The following is a 20476-nucleotide window of genomic DNA, read 5'->3' as shown; positions in this document are numbered from 1 at the left end:
CCTGTACCTCCCCTCCCCCATGCTGCTATGATACCTGAATTTCCCCAAGGGGATCAATAAAGAAATATCTTATCTTATCCCGACACTGCATAGTGTACCAACACTATCAGTGCCGACCTTGTTTACCTTTTTACCCGGTTGAATGCCATCATCCACTTCAATGTTAGCGTTAAAAACGCATAACCTATGTTTTAAATTATGGCTATGTGTCTAATCTGCCCGTCGCTTATCAATGACTTGTTTGCAGTCAACATTGTCGAAACGGATTGTTTTTTTTAATCGGTTCATATCCTTTTTATAACATTTCGAAAAGCTATCGTTCTCTCTAAAATGTCCGGGAAAATAAAGATTCCCCCATAAACGGCATTTATTGGAATATTCTCGAATACACTAGACACATTGTCATTTGTCTGTCTATTTATGAATCGTTTTCAAATAAACACTAGATTATCGATAGTATATGTGTTCTAATGCACGCTATAGAGGCGCGCTGAAAAATCTATTATCCATTTCCTCAAGATCACACACACACACACATTAGGGACACGCTCTTATCTCAGTGAATACAGCTCCGATTACCCCAAGACTGGCAACATAGACTCCTTACCTTAGATCAGATGTTCTCCAAAAAGATTATTCCAATTCCTGATCGCCATTCCAAATATCAATCATGCTTATTGATTGATTATTGGCTGCTGTAAATATATATTCCAGGCTGCATTCCAACTCGCGATCAGATCCCTCATCATCAGACGGCTCGCCAGCTCAATGGAGCCAGTTAGCTCCACCTCTACAGATCCCAGGTCAGTCTAATCAACTGACCTGCAGTTACACAGGGATAGACGATAGGGGGCGCTTTTTTCCCATCGGAGCTCCTGGAGGGGCTGCTGTACCAACGGGAGACTCGGTTGATGAAATATGAATTCAGATCGCTAATAAAAAAATCAAACGACATTTCTCGTCGTCGGCACTCAATGGGGGGCATGATAAAACGAGAGTAGTCATCGTCGGCATTCAAAGTGTTAAGCTATTGTCTTGAGTTTAGAGTCTACATTTTCTCTTCATGTAGTTGAAAACTCTTAGTAGTATATTGTGTGAATATATTTACCTTCTATTGGATTTCTCAATAATGAACAATAGCCTCGTATTATATAGACCTGGACTTAACCTAAATGAAAAACAAAGGTACTGTATTTAGCATAAAAAGTATGCTGTTATGGAAATGTTATCTATGTCTATACATCTGTGTTAAAATACATATTCTATGTCTTACAGCGTGACTATATATGACCAACGAGTGAACTAGCCTGATTAATAATAATATCTTAAATTTGAGGGGCGGAGCTGAGCGATCATGGAGTAGACGTGTTTCACATGAGCTCCCTTCTACCGTGCTGAATATACGTTTCTCCCCATTAGTCTTTATTTTATTTTTATTTGTTTTTTATCTGTTTGCTAGGTCGTCGTGTTTAGTATACTGTCGTCGACTTTTTTCGACTTTCTGCGATGTCGGGGGTGGAAACCAGCAAACCACCACCGGGCCTGGCCGCATCGTCGCCCGGTGTCGGGGAGATAATCGAAGCTGTGCTCTTGGTCATGACCAAGCTACACGCAGACTCTGAGACACGCTTCGCTGAAGCACAGAAGAAAGTGTTGGCGGATTTTTGTGTCAACCTCCATCGTGAGATATCAGAAGAAATACGGCTGGCGGTAGTCCCGCTGATAGACAAGATGGAGTCGATGCACGCTGTCTCCTCGGCTAATGCTAACGAACTAGCCATGCTAACGACGGAGGTATCATTACAGGGCGAGAAGATGGTGGGTCTCGAGTCCGCCCTGCTGGCTAGGCAGGCTGAAGTCAACAAACTACAGTCGGCAATGGAGGAGATGCAGTCCCGGGATAGACGCCACAACGTCAGGATTGTTGGAGTACCGGAGGCCAGCGGTGAAGGCCGTCTCTCTGAGACCATGCCCGATTTGCTGCAGAAAATACTAGGAACTGACGTCCTCCCCTCGCCTCCTGTCTGTGAGTTGGCCTACAGGGCGGGCAGGTTTTCTCCCGGCGTGAACAAAGAGCCGAGGCCCATCATAGTCAAGCTGAACAGGCTTCAGCAGAGAGAACTCATCATGCGGTCGGCTCGTACCAGAAGGGGTAATCTGAGGCTTGGCGATCACAAAGTGGCCATTTTCGAAGACTTTACGCCGGAGGTTCAAGCACAGAGAGGCGAATACAAGGTGGTCCTGTCTAGGCTATGGAAACTAGGCCTGAGGCCCACGCTATTCGCTCCCGCGAAATTATCTGTGTTGGAGAAGGTCGATGGTCTGCGTTCATTTTGGTCGTTGGCTAAAGCGAAGGAATATCTCGCGGGGATACCCGAGACTGTTGCTTGATATCTATGTCGGGTGAGTGACTTGGCGGTGTGGGCCTATATACATTGATAGGGCCGACTATTCACAAATACTTGCTGTCATGCCCAGACACTCTAACTGTCCACTGCCCATCCAACTAGCGGGACTTCCCAATGACTTCTGTTACTTGCTAATGCTGACCTCATGATCGTACTTGTGTATCGCCTCTTTGGAAGCTAGCGAGCTAGCTGAACAATGTACATAACAAACTCTAACGTGCTATCCGGATTCATCACTAGCTCACGCGCTAGCCTCGGGCTAGCTAGCGGGCTGCGTCTATCGCCTGCGTGAAGTCGTTCGAGACCCGTTAATAGTGACGCACTTTGGTTGTTGTTGCTGTATAAGTGTGATCGGCTCGCACAATCCAACGGTGGTCGGGTCCTTAACTAAATTCTTGTATGCTGTTATTTTTATATCCATGCTGTTTTGAGCTTTGGGCTCCGGTAGGAGAGGATCGGTTGAATATGTATATTAACAGGATATGATAACAGGTTTTGTCAGATATTGCCTGTTATCATCCCCGGGTTGGTGAATGTGTTTGATTGTGCCTGATCAGAGGGACTGTTACAGATGTGCACTTTGACCATAACCCCTTTTTCCCCTTCTTATTATTGTCGTTGTTAAATGGCATTTGTTTGCACAATTTACCTGGAACCCGATCCTACCTTAGACTACCCGCTGGTATACTCTAATTTAATTTTGTTTAGGATTTTTCCTTTGTCCATTGGTGCTATAACATTGCGTCGTTGATGCGCAGACTCCGAAATAGATGGTTGCAGGGTTGATGTTGAGTTGTTATATAATAATGACTATATTTAAATTTATTTTTTTATTTTCTTTTTTCCATTATAAGTTATCTCATGTTAAGTCCTAGGCTCACGGTGGTTTTCGACCGATATCTTTATTGAAACAATAGATGATAACGGGTTGTGTCAGATATTGCCTATTACCATCCCCGGATTAATTAATGTGTTTAATGCTTTTCTTACATAGGTTATGTCATTTCAGCCGTTGTCCCTGATCAGAGGGACTGCTACAGGGGTGCACTTTGACCATACCCCCTTTTTTCCCTTTCTTATTATTGTCATTGTTTAATTGACATTGTTCACACAATTTTGCACAATTAACCTGTGACCCGATCCTGCCTTAGACTATCGGCTGGGATGCTTTAATTTAATTTTGTTTTGAATTTTCCTGTACCCATTTGGGCTATAACATTGCGACGTTGAAGCGCAGATTCGGAAATAGATGGTTGCAGGTTGATGTGGAGTTATTATTTAATAATGGCTATTTTTACCATTATGGTTGTCTCATGTTGGGGCCAAGGCTCAGGTGGTTTTCGACCGATATCTTTATTGAATTTTATTTTTATTATTATTTGTGTTTATTGGACTAGTGGGGGTTTACTCAGGGGTTTATCTAGAGGGGGGTTGGAGTGGGGAGCGTCTTATTGGATCCATGTCTCTAGTGGGAAGTGATAGGAAGATGACCATCCTCAGTGGATGGGGCATAGGGTGGGGACTGCAGAGTGGGTATAGGAGGGCTTATAATAGGACGGGTGGGTTAGGGTTTAGAGTAGAAGGAGGGGGGGTTGTAGCTGGGGTGGTATTTTTATGTGTTTTATGTACTGTTGTCTTATATGTGTGTAATTGTTCCTCCTCTGAACTCCTGGGATTGACCGTCTGGGCCCGCCTGGATCAGCGCCTCTGTACTCAGCCTGGCTGCACTGGTATGTTCTCTACGCATTTAGACAAGCTCGACCATGGCTAAATTGAATATTTTAATTTGGAACGCAGGAGGGCTTAACGCCCCACACAAGCGTGCCAGTGTCCTTTGGCTATTGAAGAGGAGAAATATTGACCTTGCTCTCCTTAGTGAGACGCATTTATTGGTAGGTGACGTGTCAAGACTGGCAAATCGGCAATATCACGTTATCTCCTCATCCTCAGCCGATGATAAGACGAAAGGAGTCGTCATAGTTACAAGACGTAACCTTGATATCAAAGTCCTGGATGTATGGTCGGACACGGAGGGAAGGATTACTATAGCAAAAGTTGAATTCTCGCATAGGAAGATGGCTATAATAGCATTGTATGCTCCTAACACATTTGATTCAGCGTTCTATAATACAATCACGAAGAATATGTTGGAACTTAATGGATACGCTCTCATTGTGGGTGGAGATTTTAATGCGTGCTGGGATGCGGAGATGGATAGGTCCGGGCCCTCTGAAACGAGCGACCAAAAACGGGCCTCTAAGGCCCTCAGGATGTGGGCCCAGGACACGGGGCTCACAGACCTTTGGCGCTTATCCAACCCCACCCTCAAAGATTACTCTCACCTGTCAGCCAGACACAAAAGCTTCTCTCGAATTGACTATGCATTCGCGTCCCCTAATATGTTTGATAGTTTCGATGTCTCATTGGTTCCCTTGGCTCTCTCAGACCACAAGGGGATTTTCCTTACGGCAACCTTTGGCAGGCTCTCCGCAAGAGCTCCCAGATGGCGTTTTAATTCGACCTTGCTAAAGAACGATGACTTCTGTTCTGAGTTCAGGAGTAAACTAGCTGAATTTTTGCAGATCAACGTTGGCACAGTAGAAGACCCTAGGGTCCTGTGGAACGCATTGAAAGGATTTATCAGGGGTCATGTCACACTATTTGCCTCCAATTTGCGAAAATCCCGGTCAAAAAAGCTAGAAGGATTGGAAACATTATATGCAGACCTATACGCATCCTTGCAAACTAACTATAGTGAACGACTAAACACACAAAACAGTACTGTATATTTGAATACCGCCTATGTCACAAATGTATCAGTACTAAATACCTATATGTCCCTATGCCATAAATGTCATGTATGTTGTGTATGTCATAAATGTCTATATGAATTGAAAATGGGGGACCCTGATGGAAACAAGACAAACGTCTTTCTCAGGTCTGCATCCCCTTAACAATTGTATGTATTGAGCCGTACTGTATTGTACCCATTCTGCAATCTGTTAAATAAAGTTTTCATTCATTCATTCATTCACAACGTAAGATAATCAAAAAAGAAATAAACTCCATACTTAAACAACAGTCTGAGTTCTTGATACATAGGACAAGACAAAATTACTACTTTCACGGCTCCAGACCTAGCCATCTATTGGCAATGAAAATACGCTCAAATGATCATTTCTCGGATATCCCCTCGATCAGGACGAGCCAGGGTGCAGTCACTACTGATTCGAAAAAGATCAATGACACTTTTAAAGAGTTTTACTCACAGTTATATAGCTCAGAGGGTAATCTTGATGACTCTAAATTTGAATCGTTCATTGGCGGGCTTGAGATACCCCACATTTCTGAGGAAGAGGCCAAGGAACTGGGGAGACCGATTACTCTCGTGGAATTGAGGGAGACGATTGTTGAAATGCAGAGGGGTAAGGCACCAGGCTGGGATGGTATTCCACCCGAAGTGTATTTAGCTTTCTGGGACCAACTGGGTCCATTGATGCTCGATATGATCAATTACGCTATCGAACAAGGGGAGTTCTCAAGAGATGTCAATATGGCGTTGATTTCTTTACTTCTCAAGAAGGACAAAGATCCCAATGATTGTGGTAGCTATAGACCCTTGAGTCTTCTCGGGGCCGATTTAAAAGTGTTTGCCAAGGTGCTGGCCCGTCGCCTGCAGAGATTTATGTCTGTATTGGTACACTGCGATCAAGCTGGTTTTATCCCGGGGCGTCTGGCTGCAGATAATCTTAGGAGGCTGTTGCATGTAATCGATAACAGTAAAGACAATACAACTCCATCCACAGTTCTGTCTTTGGATGCCATGAAGGCGTTTGACAGACTTGAGTGGTCATACCTGTGGAAGGTACTTGAGGTCATGGGTCTTGGGAAGAGTTTTATTCATATGATTAAAGTCCTGTATGCCTCGCCGTCTGCGATGATACTGACAGGCAAAAACTGTTCCACACTCTTTCCAGTCTCCAGATATTCTAGACAGGGTTGTCCTCTGAGCCCAGGACTGTTCGCGCTTTCCCTCGAACCTTTGGCCCAATTTATTAGGCAATCGGAGGACATCGTCCCCATAATGGTCAATAATACTCCACACAAAATTGCTCTCTATGCGGATGACCTGCTGATTTTCATGGACGACCCCTCCTGGTCGGCCACAAAATTATTGAGGATAATCGACGACTTTGGTAAATTGTCAGGCTTTAAGATTAACTGGAACAAATCAGCCTGCCTACCTCTTAATGAGCTGGCCAAGGCGGTACGACTACCAGCTGATATCCCCATAGTAGAACATTTTAAATACTTGGGCATAGAGATATTCCCCACGCTGAACCAAACTACTAAGTACAACTTCACGGGTACTTATGATAAAATACGCCAGGATCTAGACAGGTGGTCGTCCCTTCCTAACTCCTTACAAGCCCGGGCTTCCATAATCAAAATGAACATCCTGCCTAGGATAAATTTTATTAGCTCAATGCTCCCCCTGCCCCCTCCAATAGACCACTGGCGCAAGGTACAATCGATGGTATCTAAGTTTATCTGGAATAACAAACGCCCGAGAATCAAAAGGGCTACTACTCAACGTAGAAAACAAGATGGGGGCCTCGCAATCCCTGATTTTAAACTTTATTTCTGGTCCTTTTCACTGAGACCTCTGATGTGCTGGCTAGACCCTGTAGAGGCTGTATCGTGGCGCTCCTTAGAAGCGGCGGCGGTATCTCCGCTAAGATTGCAGGATGTAGTGTACTCCACTGTCTCTATTTCGAAATGCCGGCTGAGGTATGGACCGATCATAACTCACGTGATCCAAACGTGGCGTAATGTACAGAGGTCGTGTGGGGTTAAATGCCCATGGCACCTGGACTCTCCAATTTTTAATAACCAGCAATTACTTGTTGGGCACAAGCCGGTTAATATTCCTCAATGGCAAAGGAGGGGAGTGCATACTCTGGAGGATATTTATGATAAGAACGGCCTCCGTGCGTTTCAGGACTTAAGAGAATTTTATGATCTTCCCGGCGAGTCCTTCTTTCTTTACCTTCAACTAAGGTCAGCACTGAGGGCGCATGGCGTACCGTGGGCTCAAGCTTTGCACCCACACCCCTTCCTCAGGCTCATAGTGGACAGGTCGACATCCAGAGGGTTTGTCTCAGACTTTTATACGCTCTTAATTCAATCCACGTATAAAAATGTATCATTGGATACAATCTGGCGTGTGGATATCCCGGAGTTGGACCCCGAGTTTGACTGGGATGATGTTTGGGCAAATGTGGCATTATCTTCCCGCAACCCCAATCACCAGCAAATTAATTTTAATTATATTCATAGGACCTATCTTACACCTAGGAAGCTATTTGCTATGGGACTGATAACCGACTCTCGGTGCACTTTGTGCTCTCAAAAGGCCACTGGCACTTATATGCATATGTATTGGGATTGCCCACCAGTGGCCCGTTTCTGGAGGTCAATAACGGACAAACTTTCAGATCTGTGTGGCTTAACTATCCCATTCACAGCTGTTACGCTACTCCTGAACGATACTACCCGCGTCCGTACAACTGAAAAGGGTTGTCCTAGCGGGCGTCACAGCAGCGAAGAAGCTTATAGCAATGAGATGGAAGGAGCCTGAGAAGCTTACAATGATTAACTGGTCCCTAACTCTATTGGATGTGATTTATCTTGAGATATCCACGGCTCGGGTGATTGGGGTAGGGCAGGCTGGCATTGACCTGTGGTTCGCAGCAGCTGAGAAGGTAAAGACCGCCGTGTGCGGCTGAGCGGGGTTGGGGCGCTTGATCGGGGGGGTCCGGCGGTCTCTGGGGAGGGGGAGGAGGAAATGTCTTGTCTGTCTTGGTTTTTGTCTTGTCCTTCTTAACTTTGACTGGGGGGATTTTAGGGGGGGTTGATATTTAGCTATTCTGCGCTATATGTCAATTCACATGCCATCTCCCCAAGGGACTAATATTGGCAGACTGATTGACCTGTCAACCAACTTGGAGGAAGATTTTCTTTCTTCTTACACTTTACCTTCTGCGAGTTTGGCAGTCTTGAACATGTGTAAGGGACCTAGGCTACCTACAGTAAATCTGCGGCAACACTCTCGTAAACAATCTTTTAAGTCACCCCACTTTGTAAAGGTGGGGAAAGGTTGGCATGTTTGAAGACCTTTTTGTTATTGAAGTAGCCATCTATATTTGATAGGTTGGACGCTGTTTCTTTTTCTTTTTGTCTTTATAATTTATTATTCTGTATTATTATTGGTTGTTATTCTCCTGTGAAGTTATGTTTTTTGTTACTGTGGTTATTGTGTTGTCTTGTTTCATGTAATTAATAATAAAAAAATTTGATCAAAAAAAAAAAAAATCTTAAATTTATATAGCGCCTTTCAGGAGACCCAAGGCGCTTAACAGCTAAGGGAGGGGGACAGGGAACAACGTAACAACAAAATATTAATCAAAAGGAAAGAAAGAAAATGAAAGAAAAAAGGGGAAATCAGGCAGAGTCATTTACAAATTTGGTGAAAAGGTGGGTTTGGAGTTGGGATTTGAAAGAGTGCAGGGATGTAGCACTACGGATGTTTGGAGGGAGTGAGTTCCAGAGGGTGGGTGCGGCCACAGAGAAGGCTCTGGGACCAACAGTCCGCATGTTGGTGGTAGGGATGGAGAGGAGACCGGAGTCAGAGGACCGTAGCCTCCGGGGCGGGATGTAGGGATGGAAGAGGTCCGCTAGGTACCGGGGGGCAAGGGAGTGAAGGGCTTTGTAGGTGATGAGGAGGATCTTGAAATTGATGCAGGACTTGACTGGAAGCCAGTGGAGGTGGATGAGGGTGATGTGGTGCCAGGACTTGGTGCGGGTGAGAACCCTGGCAGCAGAATTTTGCACATATTGTAGCCTGTTCAGGGCATTACTGGGTAGCCCTATGAGGACAGTTTGCGTAGTCAAGACGGGAGGTGACGAAAGTGTGGACGAGAGTCTCTGCTACGGAGTCGGGGAGAGATGGCCGGAGTCGGGATACTACTGTCAGCAGATAGCAGATACTACTGTCCCTTAAGAGCTCCAAGGTGTGGGAGCTGTAGAGCCATGCCAAGGCTGTTTCTCCCATCCCAATTTAGTCATGCCAATTCCCCCCTCCCCTTCCTGGTCATTGCTCGCATATGCCCCCCACTGGTCGGTCTAGGGAGGGTTGATAGATACTATCACATGTCCCCTCCGATACATGCGGAGTCAGCCAGCCACTTCTTTTCACCTGCCAGCGCGGACTCTCATTGGTGAGGTGTAACGTGTGGGAGGCTCACACTACCCTCACCATCTCCCTTCCTCGCTGTGCAGGCGCCCTGACCGACCTGTAAGAGTCGGTTTACAACGACCAGATTACCACCCACCGGCTTCCCTCCCGCTGACTCTGCCAATTGAGCCAGTATGACGGCCGGCCAAGCCGGAGGCAACGCTGACAGCCGGATTCAATACCAGTGTCACTCGCGTTGGTGACGAGCGCTTAGTCCGCTGCGCCACCCAGCCGCCAACAAAGGCCAGTCTTGTTATTTATTCCCTAACTGGGGCACATTTTGTTTACCTTTCTGTCATATCTGGATGTCTAGTGTTACGTCATTTCAATTGTGTATTAATGTATGTTCTGACCAGAGCTCTTTGTCACTTTCTGGTCAGACACTCATGTGTGAACATGCATGTCTTTCTATAAACTGATCACTTTCACTGTGGCCACAGATGAATACAATTATGTTCTTTTTTTTTTATTGATCTTTTCCCCCCTCCTTTTTCCTCCGATTTTCTCCCATCCAATTGTTAGTCGTTATGCCAATTCCCAATCCCCTTCCTGGTCGCTGCGCACTTACCCCCCACAGTCGGTCTGGGAGAGTGGAGGCTACCACATGCTTCCTCCGACACACGTCCAGCCAATCAACCGCTTCTTTTCACCTGGCAGCGCGGATTCTCACTGAGAGGGCGTAGCGTGTGGAAGGATCACACTATCCCACTTAGATCCTATCCGCGCTTAGCAGGCGCCCCGACCGAACTGTAGGAGTCACTGTTTACAACGACCCGGACCCACCCCGCCAGCTTCTCCCACCCTCTAATACTGCCAATTGTATTAGTGTGAACGGCCAGCCAAGCTGGTGACAACCCCGGAGCTGTGAGCTGGATTCGAACAGGCGAATCCAGCCGCTCCGGGGTTGGTGACGAACGCAATCTCCGTTACGCCACCTGACCGCCCACAATGTTATTTTTTTAATAACTCGAATCAGAATGATTTCACTTTGGCTCATCTTTTGTTCTTAGTAATTTCCACGACAGCTGCAAATAATCATAACATGGCAAAGCCCAATAGGCAACAACAGATGGCCATATTGACCTGCTAAATGTAACATTACTCAGTAATATGAGTACTCACACAACGTAGTGTCCAACTTTACTCTTATAAAGGTTCACTAAAACCTTTATTTGCCTGTTTTTTAAGCATTAAAACCAAATGATGGGACCTCAATGCATCGCAACAGACACATTTTACAACAGGTACATTGGTAACCTAAATTATACTCAAAAGATCATTCCCTGGATCCCTCGCACTTCTAAAGCAAATCACACAATGTAATTGTGTCCAACCTCACATGGGGAAAAATAAAATGGTAAAAAAAGCAACCCCTTCTACTATGTGGAATCAAAACAGTGTCGCAAATCGAACTGAATGGAGGCCAATGTTAATCTCTTGCCAACCTTTTACCAACTAAAATTTGAAGTTCTCTCTCTCCCCCTCTCACACAGTACCCTTTTTATTTTTTATTGTCTGGACATATTGTTAAGAAGAAGTCATCTGACAATGTAACAAGCTTGTCTGCTCAGGACAGCAACTGGCTCAGGGCAAAGGAATAGAAATATAGGAGGTATACACAGAGGGAGAGATAGAGAGGGGAGGCACACTCTCAGAGAGACACATACATGGAGAGAGATAGGCTACAGAGAGAGGGACAGATAAAATACATATACATACAAGAAATGCATATCAGTAGTTAAAATGTACTTGTTTGTCTGAACATGCGCATACGTGTTATGTGTCAAAAGATTTGTGCCGTGAATACGAATTTAACAGACCTTATATATTATACACTAATATTCTATGATAAGCTCCCAACAGCGACGCATGACAAAATGGGAAGCCACCCCGATCAATGATTGTAGGTAGTCAAAGGTAGACTTGATAAAACAAAGGTTTATTCAGAGTTATGGCCTGGATGATCCAACCGGGACACCAGCTGATGTGTCCCCAGGTGAGCTCTAGAGTCCACTCAGGCGTGGCTCTTTATAGACCACCGCAACACTTCCGGGATTCTGAAATCATGGTAGAGAGAGCGGGGGGAGAAAATGAATGAATGTGGATGAGCGAAAGAGAGGGGAATTCTGGGTAGGCTTGGCTCAGGTCGGGATTGATGGGTGGTTCTATGAGGGGTTGTATTTAGGAGGAGGGGGGGGGGGGTTTCAGGTGAGGGGGATGAGGTAAGGAAGGGGGGTGGGGTGAGTTAGTGGGACATAGACGATAGGTGGGTGGTGGGTTTCTGTGGAACTCAAAGACTACCAGGGGGTCCCCTGACCTCACTTTGGGAGCCGCGGTTCCTAGCGTTTCTGTGGAACTCAAACACTACTAGCGGGTCCCCTGACCTCACTTTGGGAGCCGCGGTTCCTAGCGTTTCTGTGGAACTCAAACACTACTAGCGGGCCCCTTGACCTCACTTTGGGAGCCGTGGTTCCTAGCGTTTCTGTGGAACTCCTTGTTTAAGGTGTTTCTCATGGTTAAGCCGATATGTGTCCCACAGGTCGGACCCGCAGGACCTCTGCAAAGTCCTGTCCAAACCAACACGTGATGTCGGCCGTGTCCAGGGTGAAAAAGAACAGTCTGTCTTGACAGCGCATCCTCCTGTACACCGAGCGGGGGTCCGCCGACAGCACCCCTCGGATGGCGGTGACCGCCTCCTCTGGACCCATCAGGAATCGGAACCTGGGTCTGGTGTCGCCTCCAGCAGACACTGCAGAGGGAAAATAAAGTATAGGATTAAAGAAGATAAAAGATAATACTTTATAATTGGCTCATTGGCTACATACATAATACACAAAAAAAAGGTCACTTTAAAAAACGACTTTTGCAATATCCTAAACCCATTGTATATTTGTATATTATTTACTTATTACCTTTACTCTTACGTTTAGCATTGTATTCTATTTTATTCTTACGACTTTTTCTGTTATGTCTATTTTTTTATTTGTATTTTATTTATTTGTATTTTGCACAATCTAGGTGGGCATGGCCACCTACAATTTCACTGCATGTCTATGTCTTGTGTATATGTGACAAATAAAACTCTTGAATCTTGATTTACCCAAGATAATCAGAATTAGTCTTTTCACAATATATTCACAATACATATCCATTCCGTCAGAGGGGACAGAAGTAAAAGTGAATGGCAATAGATGACAAGACAGTCCACGTGTTAACACTTTGAGTGCCAATGACGAGATTTCTCGTTAGTTCATGCCAACCGTTGAGTGCCAACGACAAGAGATCTTGTTTTTTTTTTATTATTATTATCGATTTCCATTCATTTTTCATCAATCTAGCCTCACGTTACCAGTGGGGATCTGTCTGAACTCGAACAGGGAAAATACCGCCCCCTATCGTCTCTCTGGATGGTACTGCACCCCTTTGGATTGGATTGAATGAAACGCATGGAGAAAAAAAAAGTCCTGCTTCCACATTTTACTTGTCAGACAAGTAACTGGAGACGATCCAAGTAGTCGCCTACCACCAGAACAGCGGAGAATGTGTGTTTCCAGTACCCAGCGTTGGATCAATAAATAATATTTGGAATGGCGATCAGGAATTGGAATAATGATTTTGGAGAACATCTGATCTGAGGTAAGGAATCTATTTTTACCAGTCTTGGGATAATCAGAGCTATTTTCACCTATATATCAGTGTGTGCCATATGTGTGTACAGTATGTGTGTCTGTGTGTGTGTGTGTGATCAGGAAATAAGTACACATATACTATCGATAATCTAGCGTTTATTTGAAAACGATTCATAAATAGGCCGAAAAATGACAATGTGTTTTGTGTATTCCAGTGTATTCCAGTAAAGGGCGTTTATCTGGAACTTTAAAAAAAACGAGCGTTTTTCAAAATGGTATAAAATGGAAATGAACCGATTAAAAAACAATCCGTTTCGACAATGTTGACTGCAAACAAGTCATTGATAAGCGACGGCCATATTAGACACATAGCCATAATTTAAGATATAGTTTATGCGTTCGCAAATATGAGAGCGCTGTCATTGAAGTGGGTGGTGGCACGCAACAGGGTTCCGGGGCACCGGACCCGTGGCACTCAAAGTGTTAAGAGAGGGGCAGGCGAGGGTTTAGCAGCATTGTAATCCACTGTGAATTCATTAACATCTCTGCATGAACAATGGCACCCCCTGGAGGAGAAGAACACCTCTACTTGAACCTCTCCTAATGAATTTCCTAACTTCACAGTACTTTAGTAGGCCTACTAAAAATAGTGTTTCCCTATATTAATTCGGTAAAAAGCTGTCTCTAAACTATCAGTATCGAAAGAGACATGTAGCTGCCAAATGACAGGGTGACAAAAAAGATATTTAACTGGGACAGAACACACGGTCATCCCTGGTCAAGAGAGATGTCCATGATTTTTTCTTCTGCTGACTTAAGTACATTTACATTTACATTTAGTCATTTAGCTGACGCTTTTATCCAAAGCGACTTACAAGTTCTGTACGACAAGCCATCAGGAAGGGCACAACTATCAGCTGAGCAACAATGTTCATCAAAGAGTATGATTTTTATGAACAATCTGCAGTGTAAGGTTCACATAATTAAAACAAAATTATCAACAATCAATAATATAAGTGGAAGGTGGAGATATGGAAAAAACCTAAACTTGGAAAATATGTTGTAATTAAAAATGAGTATTTTAGGGGCGCCCCAGTGGCGAACCACATAGCGCGCTCAGCTGCGACACGGCCGACCCGGGTTCGACTCCCGAACCCGTCGTTATTTGCCGAATGTCTTCCCCCAACTCTGTCTCCCATTCCTCCTCTGTCTCTCTCTACTGGACTGCAATAAAGCGATAAAATGCCAAAAAAAAAGAATTTGTATTTTACTGAACCTTATGTAATGTTAAACTTAAAGAGAAGACGGAGGTCTCTGTGTGCCCAGTTGAGGTCTGGCACCCTGCCATTGGCTGTGGACGTGGGTAGATTCCAAGGTAAACCTGAGGAGGAGCGGTTGTGTGTTCTATGCAGTGGTGCAGTCGTAATATGGGACAAGGCCAAACGCCACGTGCACGCGCTTTTGTCACATAACACACGCCCAACACTCCCCACACACACACACACACACACACACACACACACACACACACACACACACACACACACACACACACACACACACACACACACACACACACACACACACACACACACACACACACACACACACACACACACACACACACACACACACACACACACACACACACACACACACACACACACACACACACACACACACACACACACACACACACACACACACACACACACACACACACACACACACACACACACACACACACACACACACAGCGCAACAAGTCATTTTTGTGTCGTCGCGCCGTATACCCCGGCCGGCACTTATCACCTAGACTTTGCATAATAATAGGATGCGCGCACTTCTGCCTCAGTGACGTAGCCTAAACAGCGTTTAACCGTGTTTGACCACACTGCATGCCTGGTTCTATGTGATCTGGGTGTGGTGGAAGATGAATATCATTTAGTTTTTTATTGCCCTTTGTACACCGAGGAGGAGAGCTTTATTTGAGAAAATTCAAATTGTAAATCCGGATTTGTTTTGGCAGTCTGAGAGTTGTATGTTGAGTTGTTTCTTTGTGGAGGACATCTTCAGTTTTGCAGTGTGTTATGTGTCTTGTAAGCCCATATGGGCTGGGCATACACCTGTATGTAAGACACGAAAATAAAAAACATCAAATCAAATCAAAATCAAATGTAGTCTTTAGACTTTATAAAGGCTGTATAAAGAATATCATTTCACACATAATTGTCACACTGCACGTGTATGCAATCGTGCAGAATTAGCTCTTCAATTCAAGCAATCATGAACCTCATAAACCATATTTGTGAATATTATAGTGATGCTAGATGATGAAATGTGCATATAATTTTCAAGGTAGTAACTAATTTAGCATGGAGGGGGAGAGCATAAACAAATGATTAACAGACAGGGAATTGGCCCGGGAATGCGGCTGGCTCCCTGAACAATTATGATTCTCACCCCCATTTCAGAAAAACACCTGGGGGGGGGGGGACTGGAGAAGGTTTACCTGGAGTATGGGGTGGTAGAAACTCCCCTAACTCCTTCTCCGCATGAGGGGTGAAGCGCACCTCCAGACTGGCAACAGGGGGCTCCCTGATCCACCCTGCGATGGTGCTGTAGGCCTCCTCCCCATAGCAAGGCCTAGGACTGTCCTCCATAGACTCTGCAAGCATGGGTTTAGACATGTCTGAGGCATGGGCGTTTCCCTCAGAGTTCCCCGGTGGAAGGGCATCTCCTTGGGTGACAAAAGCCTTGACGTCCTCCAGCGCAATCTGGAGGTCTCGGGGGAAGGCTGAATGAACGTGGGGCTTGGCGGCAGCGGAGGTCTTAGAGGAAGCAGAGGTAAAGCCAGCATCTCGTCTTAGTTCCCTCATTTCCACCCCCAGGTCCGACTGAGCATCGCTTCCACGGGACGGGTCCCCAGAGTCTTCCTGGAGGTTCAAGGCGTTTGTTACCTCGTCTGATGAAGCCGCGGGTACTTTTGGCCAGCGAGGATCACGGTCACCAGGCTCCGTGTCCGCGTCCACTCTGACGTGGGGGTTGTCGTAGTCAGGGATGTAGGGTTTGATGTCCAGGACCGGGGTGCCATCGATCATGTCGATCTCTGATAGATGGACTGTATCACCTAGAACAAGAATGCACAATTCAGGCATAAACATGATATGAAGAAGCGTATAACATTATTGTGGAAACGGCCCCATCATGGCTCTAATTTGACCCGGTTATTATTAATATGGGTCATTATGAATATTATAAACAACACTTAGTTATAATGCCTTATAATGCCTTGTGGGGCGGCGTGGCTCAGGGGTAGAGCGGGTCGTCCAATGATCAAAGGGTTGGTGGTTCGAATCCCGCTCAAGCCCATGTCCATCCCACTGCCGTTGTGTCCTTGGGCAAGACACTTAACCTACTTGCCTCGTATGAATGTGTAATGCATGTGAATGAATGTTGGTGGTGGTCGGAGGGGCCGTAGGCGATGATTATTCGCCACGCTTCCGTGCGTCTGCCTCAGGGCAGCTCTGGCTGCAATTGTAGCTTACCACCACCGGTATGACTGTGTATATGAACGAATAATGGACTCTGTAAGCGCTCTGGGGTCTCTGGGGTGTCACAAAGAGCGCTATATAAATCCAATCCATTATTATTATTATTATTATTATGATTAATTACGAAATAGTACTTTATTGATGTCTATGCAGTATGTGTTATAAATAAATGTAACACAAATTTGATTGTTGTCTCAAAGCGCACACCACACAGGCGAGCAGCCAGTTACAGATCCACATCTCGTTCCACACACCACAGGCGAGCAGCCAGTTACAGATCCACATCTCGTTCCACCAGCCGGAGTTAATTGTTTCACTGTTGTACTCGTGGTGAAATGTGACAGCGATAGCTATTTCAATGGCAATATAATTAATCTCATTTAATTACACAGCAGATCCAGTAGTATGCCAGTAGTAGCAAGCTAAGCCTATAAACTGGGGTCACTACATTGTGCCAAATGGGCCACAAGCATAGAGTGGACTTGTGTGTGAGCATGCATGCGCCCACACACACACACACACACACACACACACACACACACACACACACACACACACACACACACACACACACACACACACACACACACACACACACACACACACACACACACACACACACACACACACTTCAGGAAGCAGATACTCTTTATGGCATCATGTATGAGGGTGCACCCTCAATGACTCACCCTAAAGACTTAAATAAAGGTTTGAACTTCAAAATTGTAATATTGAAAGACTGTTGTTGTGAAAATGGTTTTATCCGAGGCATTAACTAATTATGCCGCTTTCAATCCCAATTAGCAGATGCACTGCAATTTCTGTTAACATTTTGATCTGAATGAGTGAATTGACCCTTCGCCCTTAGACACAAACTAACACAACTAGCACACAATCAACACTCGTATTTTCTAGTGAAGACATTCCTTTGCACCCGCTGCTATTGACGCTTTCAACTAAATGTACAGTAACAAAATGTAGTGCTATTATTTATTTATGCCTGTGTCCTTTATGCTGTTATGTAAATCCAAAATCCATATAATTTCACCACTCTGTCCAAAAGTGAGTCAGATAATTCTGTGTTTACATTTACATTTACCCAACGCTTTTATCCAAAGTGACTTACAAGTTCTGTACGACAAGTCAGCAGGAAGGGTACAATTCTTAGTACAACTGAGTAACATGTTCATCAAACTTGGGTGCTGCAGTGTTGAGTGCATAGTAGTAAACATATTAGTATAGTAGGAAGAGTGCATGATAGTATTAGACAGTAAGGTTAGCGTTATCTTTTTTAAATTGTTATATATAATTCTGTGTCGAATGCCTATGAGACACTTACCTACAATTCCATCTAGCCTGGCCAGGGTCAGACCCAAGGCGTTGGGCCGGTGGGGACTTCTTGTGGAGTAGACGCCGACCTTCTGACCGTTCAGTCTGGGTGGCTTCACTTTGGCCTTGTAGCTCAGGTGTCCATTTTTGTGAAATAGAAAGATGACCCTGTAGGAACCAGAAGGAGAGGAGCAACTGACTACATAAACTGTGTTTTTCTCTTGAAGGCCAGTCCCTCCACAGATCTGCTATTTTGCACATCACACTTCTTCTTACTTTTCTTCCGTTTTGTCTTTTTAAACAGTTTTGCGAGATTAACAGTTGCCTGCAAGGATTCAATGTCCCCAATGTTATCACTGGTGGCCACATTCAAACTCATTTAACAACTCATCTCAATAACTAAATGAATGTTTTTGGATGTGTGTGAGATTATGCGCAAAATAAACTCTGCCTTGTTTTTTGTTAACACTTTGGTTGCCTAAGGTTAAATTAATGATATACCATAGATTGCCAGCGCTATTTGTCTATGGAGAAAGTCCCCTTCTTTGCAGGGCTATAACTTTTTAAATTCTATTGCTACATTGCCATTATTAGGGCCCATTCAAAGTCCTATATGTATTGTTCATTGTGTAGCAACGTTAAACTTTTTCATTCACATATTCATAGTAAAGTATGGTCTAATGTATAAGTATGTTTTCATCTCTTTCTGCAGCTTTCTCCAGAACGTGATATATAGCCCCAAATGCATTATATTGATGATGAAATACAGTTTGATGGCAATCAGCGCGATATAAAAAATTCCAACTAGACGTACTTCTAGAAGTTACTACACGTCATCTGATGTTGACCGGATGGGCGAGGGGGCGTTTATAATTCCGTGGGCAGCGTTATACCAATCATCTAATGTGGGTCAAATGTTGATAATATCAGTTATTATCGAAGACGGTAACGTTACACGCTGAAACTCACCCCAGTCTCCGCGCGCCGTTGGGCGATCATCGTCGAGTAGAAATTTTATCATTATGGGATATATTATTACCCGGTCCATCTCCAGCTTGTATAATGGTATATACGTCCAAATCATGTTGTTTATCGAGTTATTGGCAATCGATCGCTATGTAGAGTGACGAGCTAGAGTCACGGGACATGTACCGAGTGGCCGGAAGCAATACGGACGTCTAGCAAAACCTCTAGGGCGCTTCCTGTTAAGCGCTTGCGCCGATCGGCCACCAGATGGCGCTCCTGAACCGCCAGAGAGCTCAGTGGGTCCTGCTGGTGGATCTCAGGCCAGCGGAGGGACATTATGAATCCGATCGCAGATTTTTGAAATATTGATATAAAGACGACGTACAGCGTCCCCCGGCAACTTTAGCATGGCCAGCAAAGACGTCTAAAGACGGCTCCCGGCACCCAAAGTGTTAAAGTGGCCTTTTTTTTTTTATTATTATCTTTCTTCCTCCTTTTTCCCGATTTTCCCCCCATCCCACCCTTCCTGGTTGTTGCGTACTTTCCCCTACTGTTGGTCCGGGAGACCGGAGACTGTCACATGCTTTCCTCCGACGCATGTGCAGCCTGGGGCAGGCCAACCTGGCCGCGCAGGTTCTCACCGGGGAGAGTGTAGCGTGTGGGAGGCCACACTATCTCTCCTCAGATCCAACCCTCGCTGAGCAAGCGCCCCGACCGAACTGTAAGGGATCGCTGTACACAACGCCCAGGACCCACCCTTCAGCTTCCCACCCCCTGATACAGCCAATTGTATCAGCGTGAGAGGACAGCCAAGCTGATAGCAACGCCGGGAGCTGGATTCGAACAGGCGAATCCTAGTCCCTCCCGGTGTTGGTGACGAACGTAATCTCCGTGCGCCACCTGCCCCCCCGTTAAAGTGGCCTTTAACAGTCCTAACAAAGCACTTATGCACATTGTAGATCATCACAACGCTCTGCTTTAAATCTTCCAACAAGCGTCACAGTTTTCCCATGTAGAATGACTGAAAACACCTGGGCCCTCATTCATCAACGTGACTTACGCACAGATATGTGCTTAACCTGTGCGTACGACCATTTCTAAGCAAAGTGTGGGATTCATCAATTTCAACTTGAACTTGACTTCGTGCTTATATTTACGCACAGCTCGGAGCATGCGTAGCTGACGCCCAGTGGTAGAATATGGGGACTGCAGACGGACGGCATAGATCAGTTGCATGCATTAGTTTCAACGCGGAAATAATCTTGACTGACGTGTTCTGTATGACCCCCGTAA

At 45.1% G+C, this 20476-nt stretch overlaps 1 protein-coding gene across 1 annotated transcript in view; it reads right to left on the bottom strand.

The window, feature by feature from the left end:
• Positions 1-12221: 12221 nt before the first annotated feature.
• The window catches only part of trmo (tRNA methyltransferase O), a gene marked incomplete at its 3' end in the record, with an annotated part of 35686 nt that continues 27431 nt past the window's right edge, over positions 12222-20476 (bottom strand). The window contains exons 4-6 of the mRNA XM_084318364.1: positions 18228-18385; positions 15847-16464; positions 12222-12454 (exon numbers count right to left, since the gene is read on the bottom strand). Coding sequence (XP_084174490.1) covers positions 12222-12454; positions 15847-16464; positions 18228-18385 — 1009 coding nt within the window. The remainder of the gene's footprint in view (positions 12455-15846; positions 16465-18227; positions 18386-20476) is intronic.

The sequence above is a fragment of the Notolepis coatsorum genome (genome assembly GCF_963971535.1).
Source record: "Notolepis coatsorum genome assembly, chromosome: 7".
Taxonomy (NCBI): domain Eukaryota; kingdom Metazoa; phylum Chordata; class Actinopteri; order Aulopiformes; family Paralepididae; genus Notolepis; species Notolepis coatsorum.
Note: the sequence above shows the minus strand (reverse complement) of the source record. Positions and strands in the feature narration are given on the sequence as shown.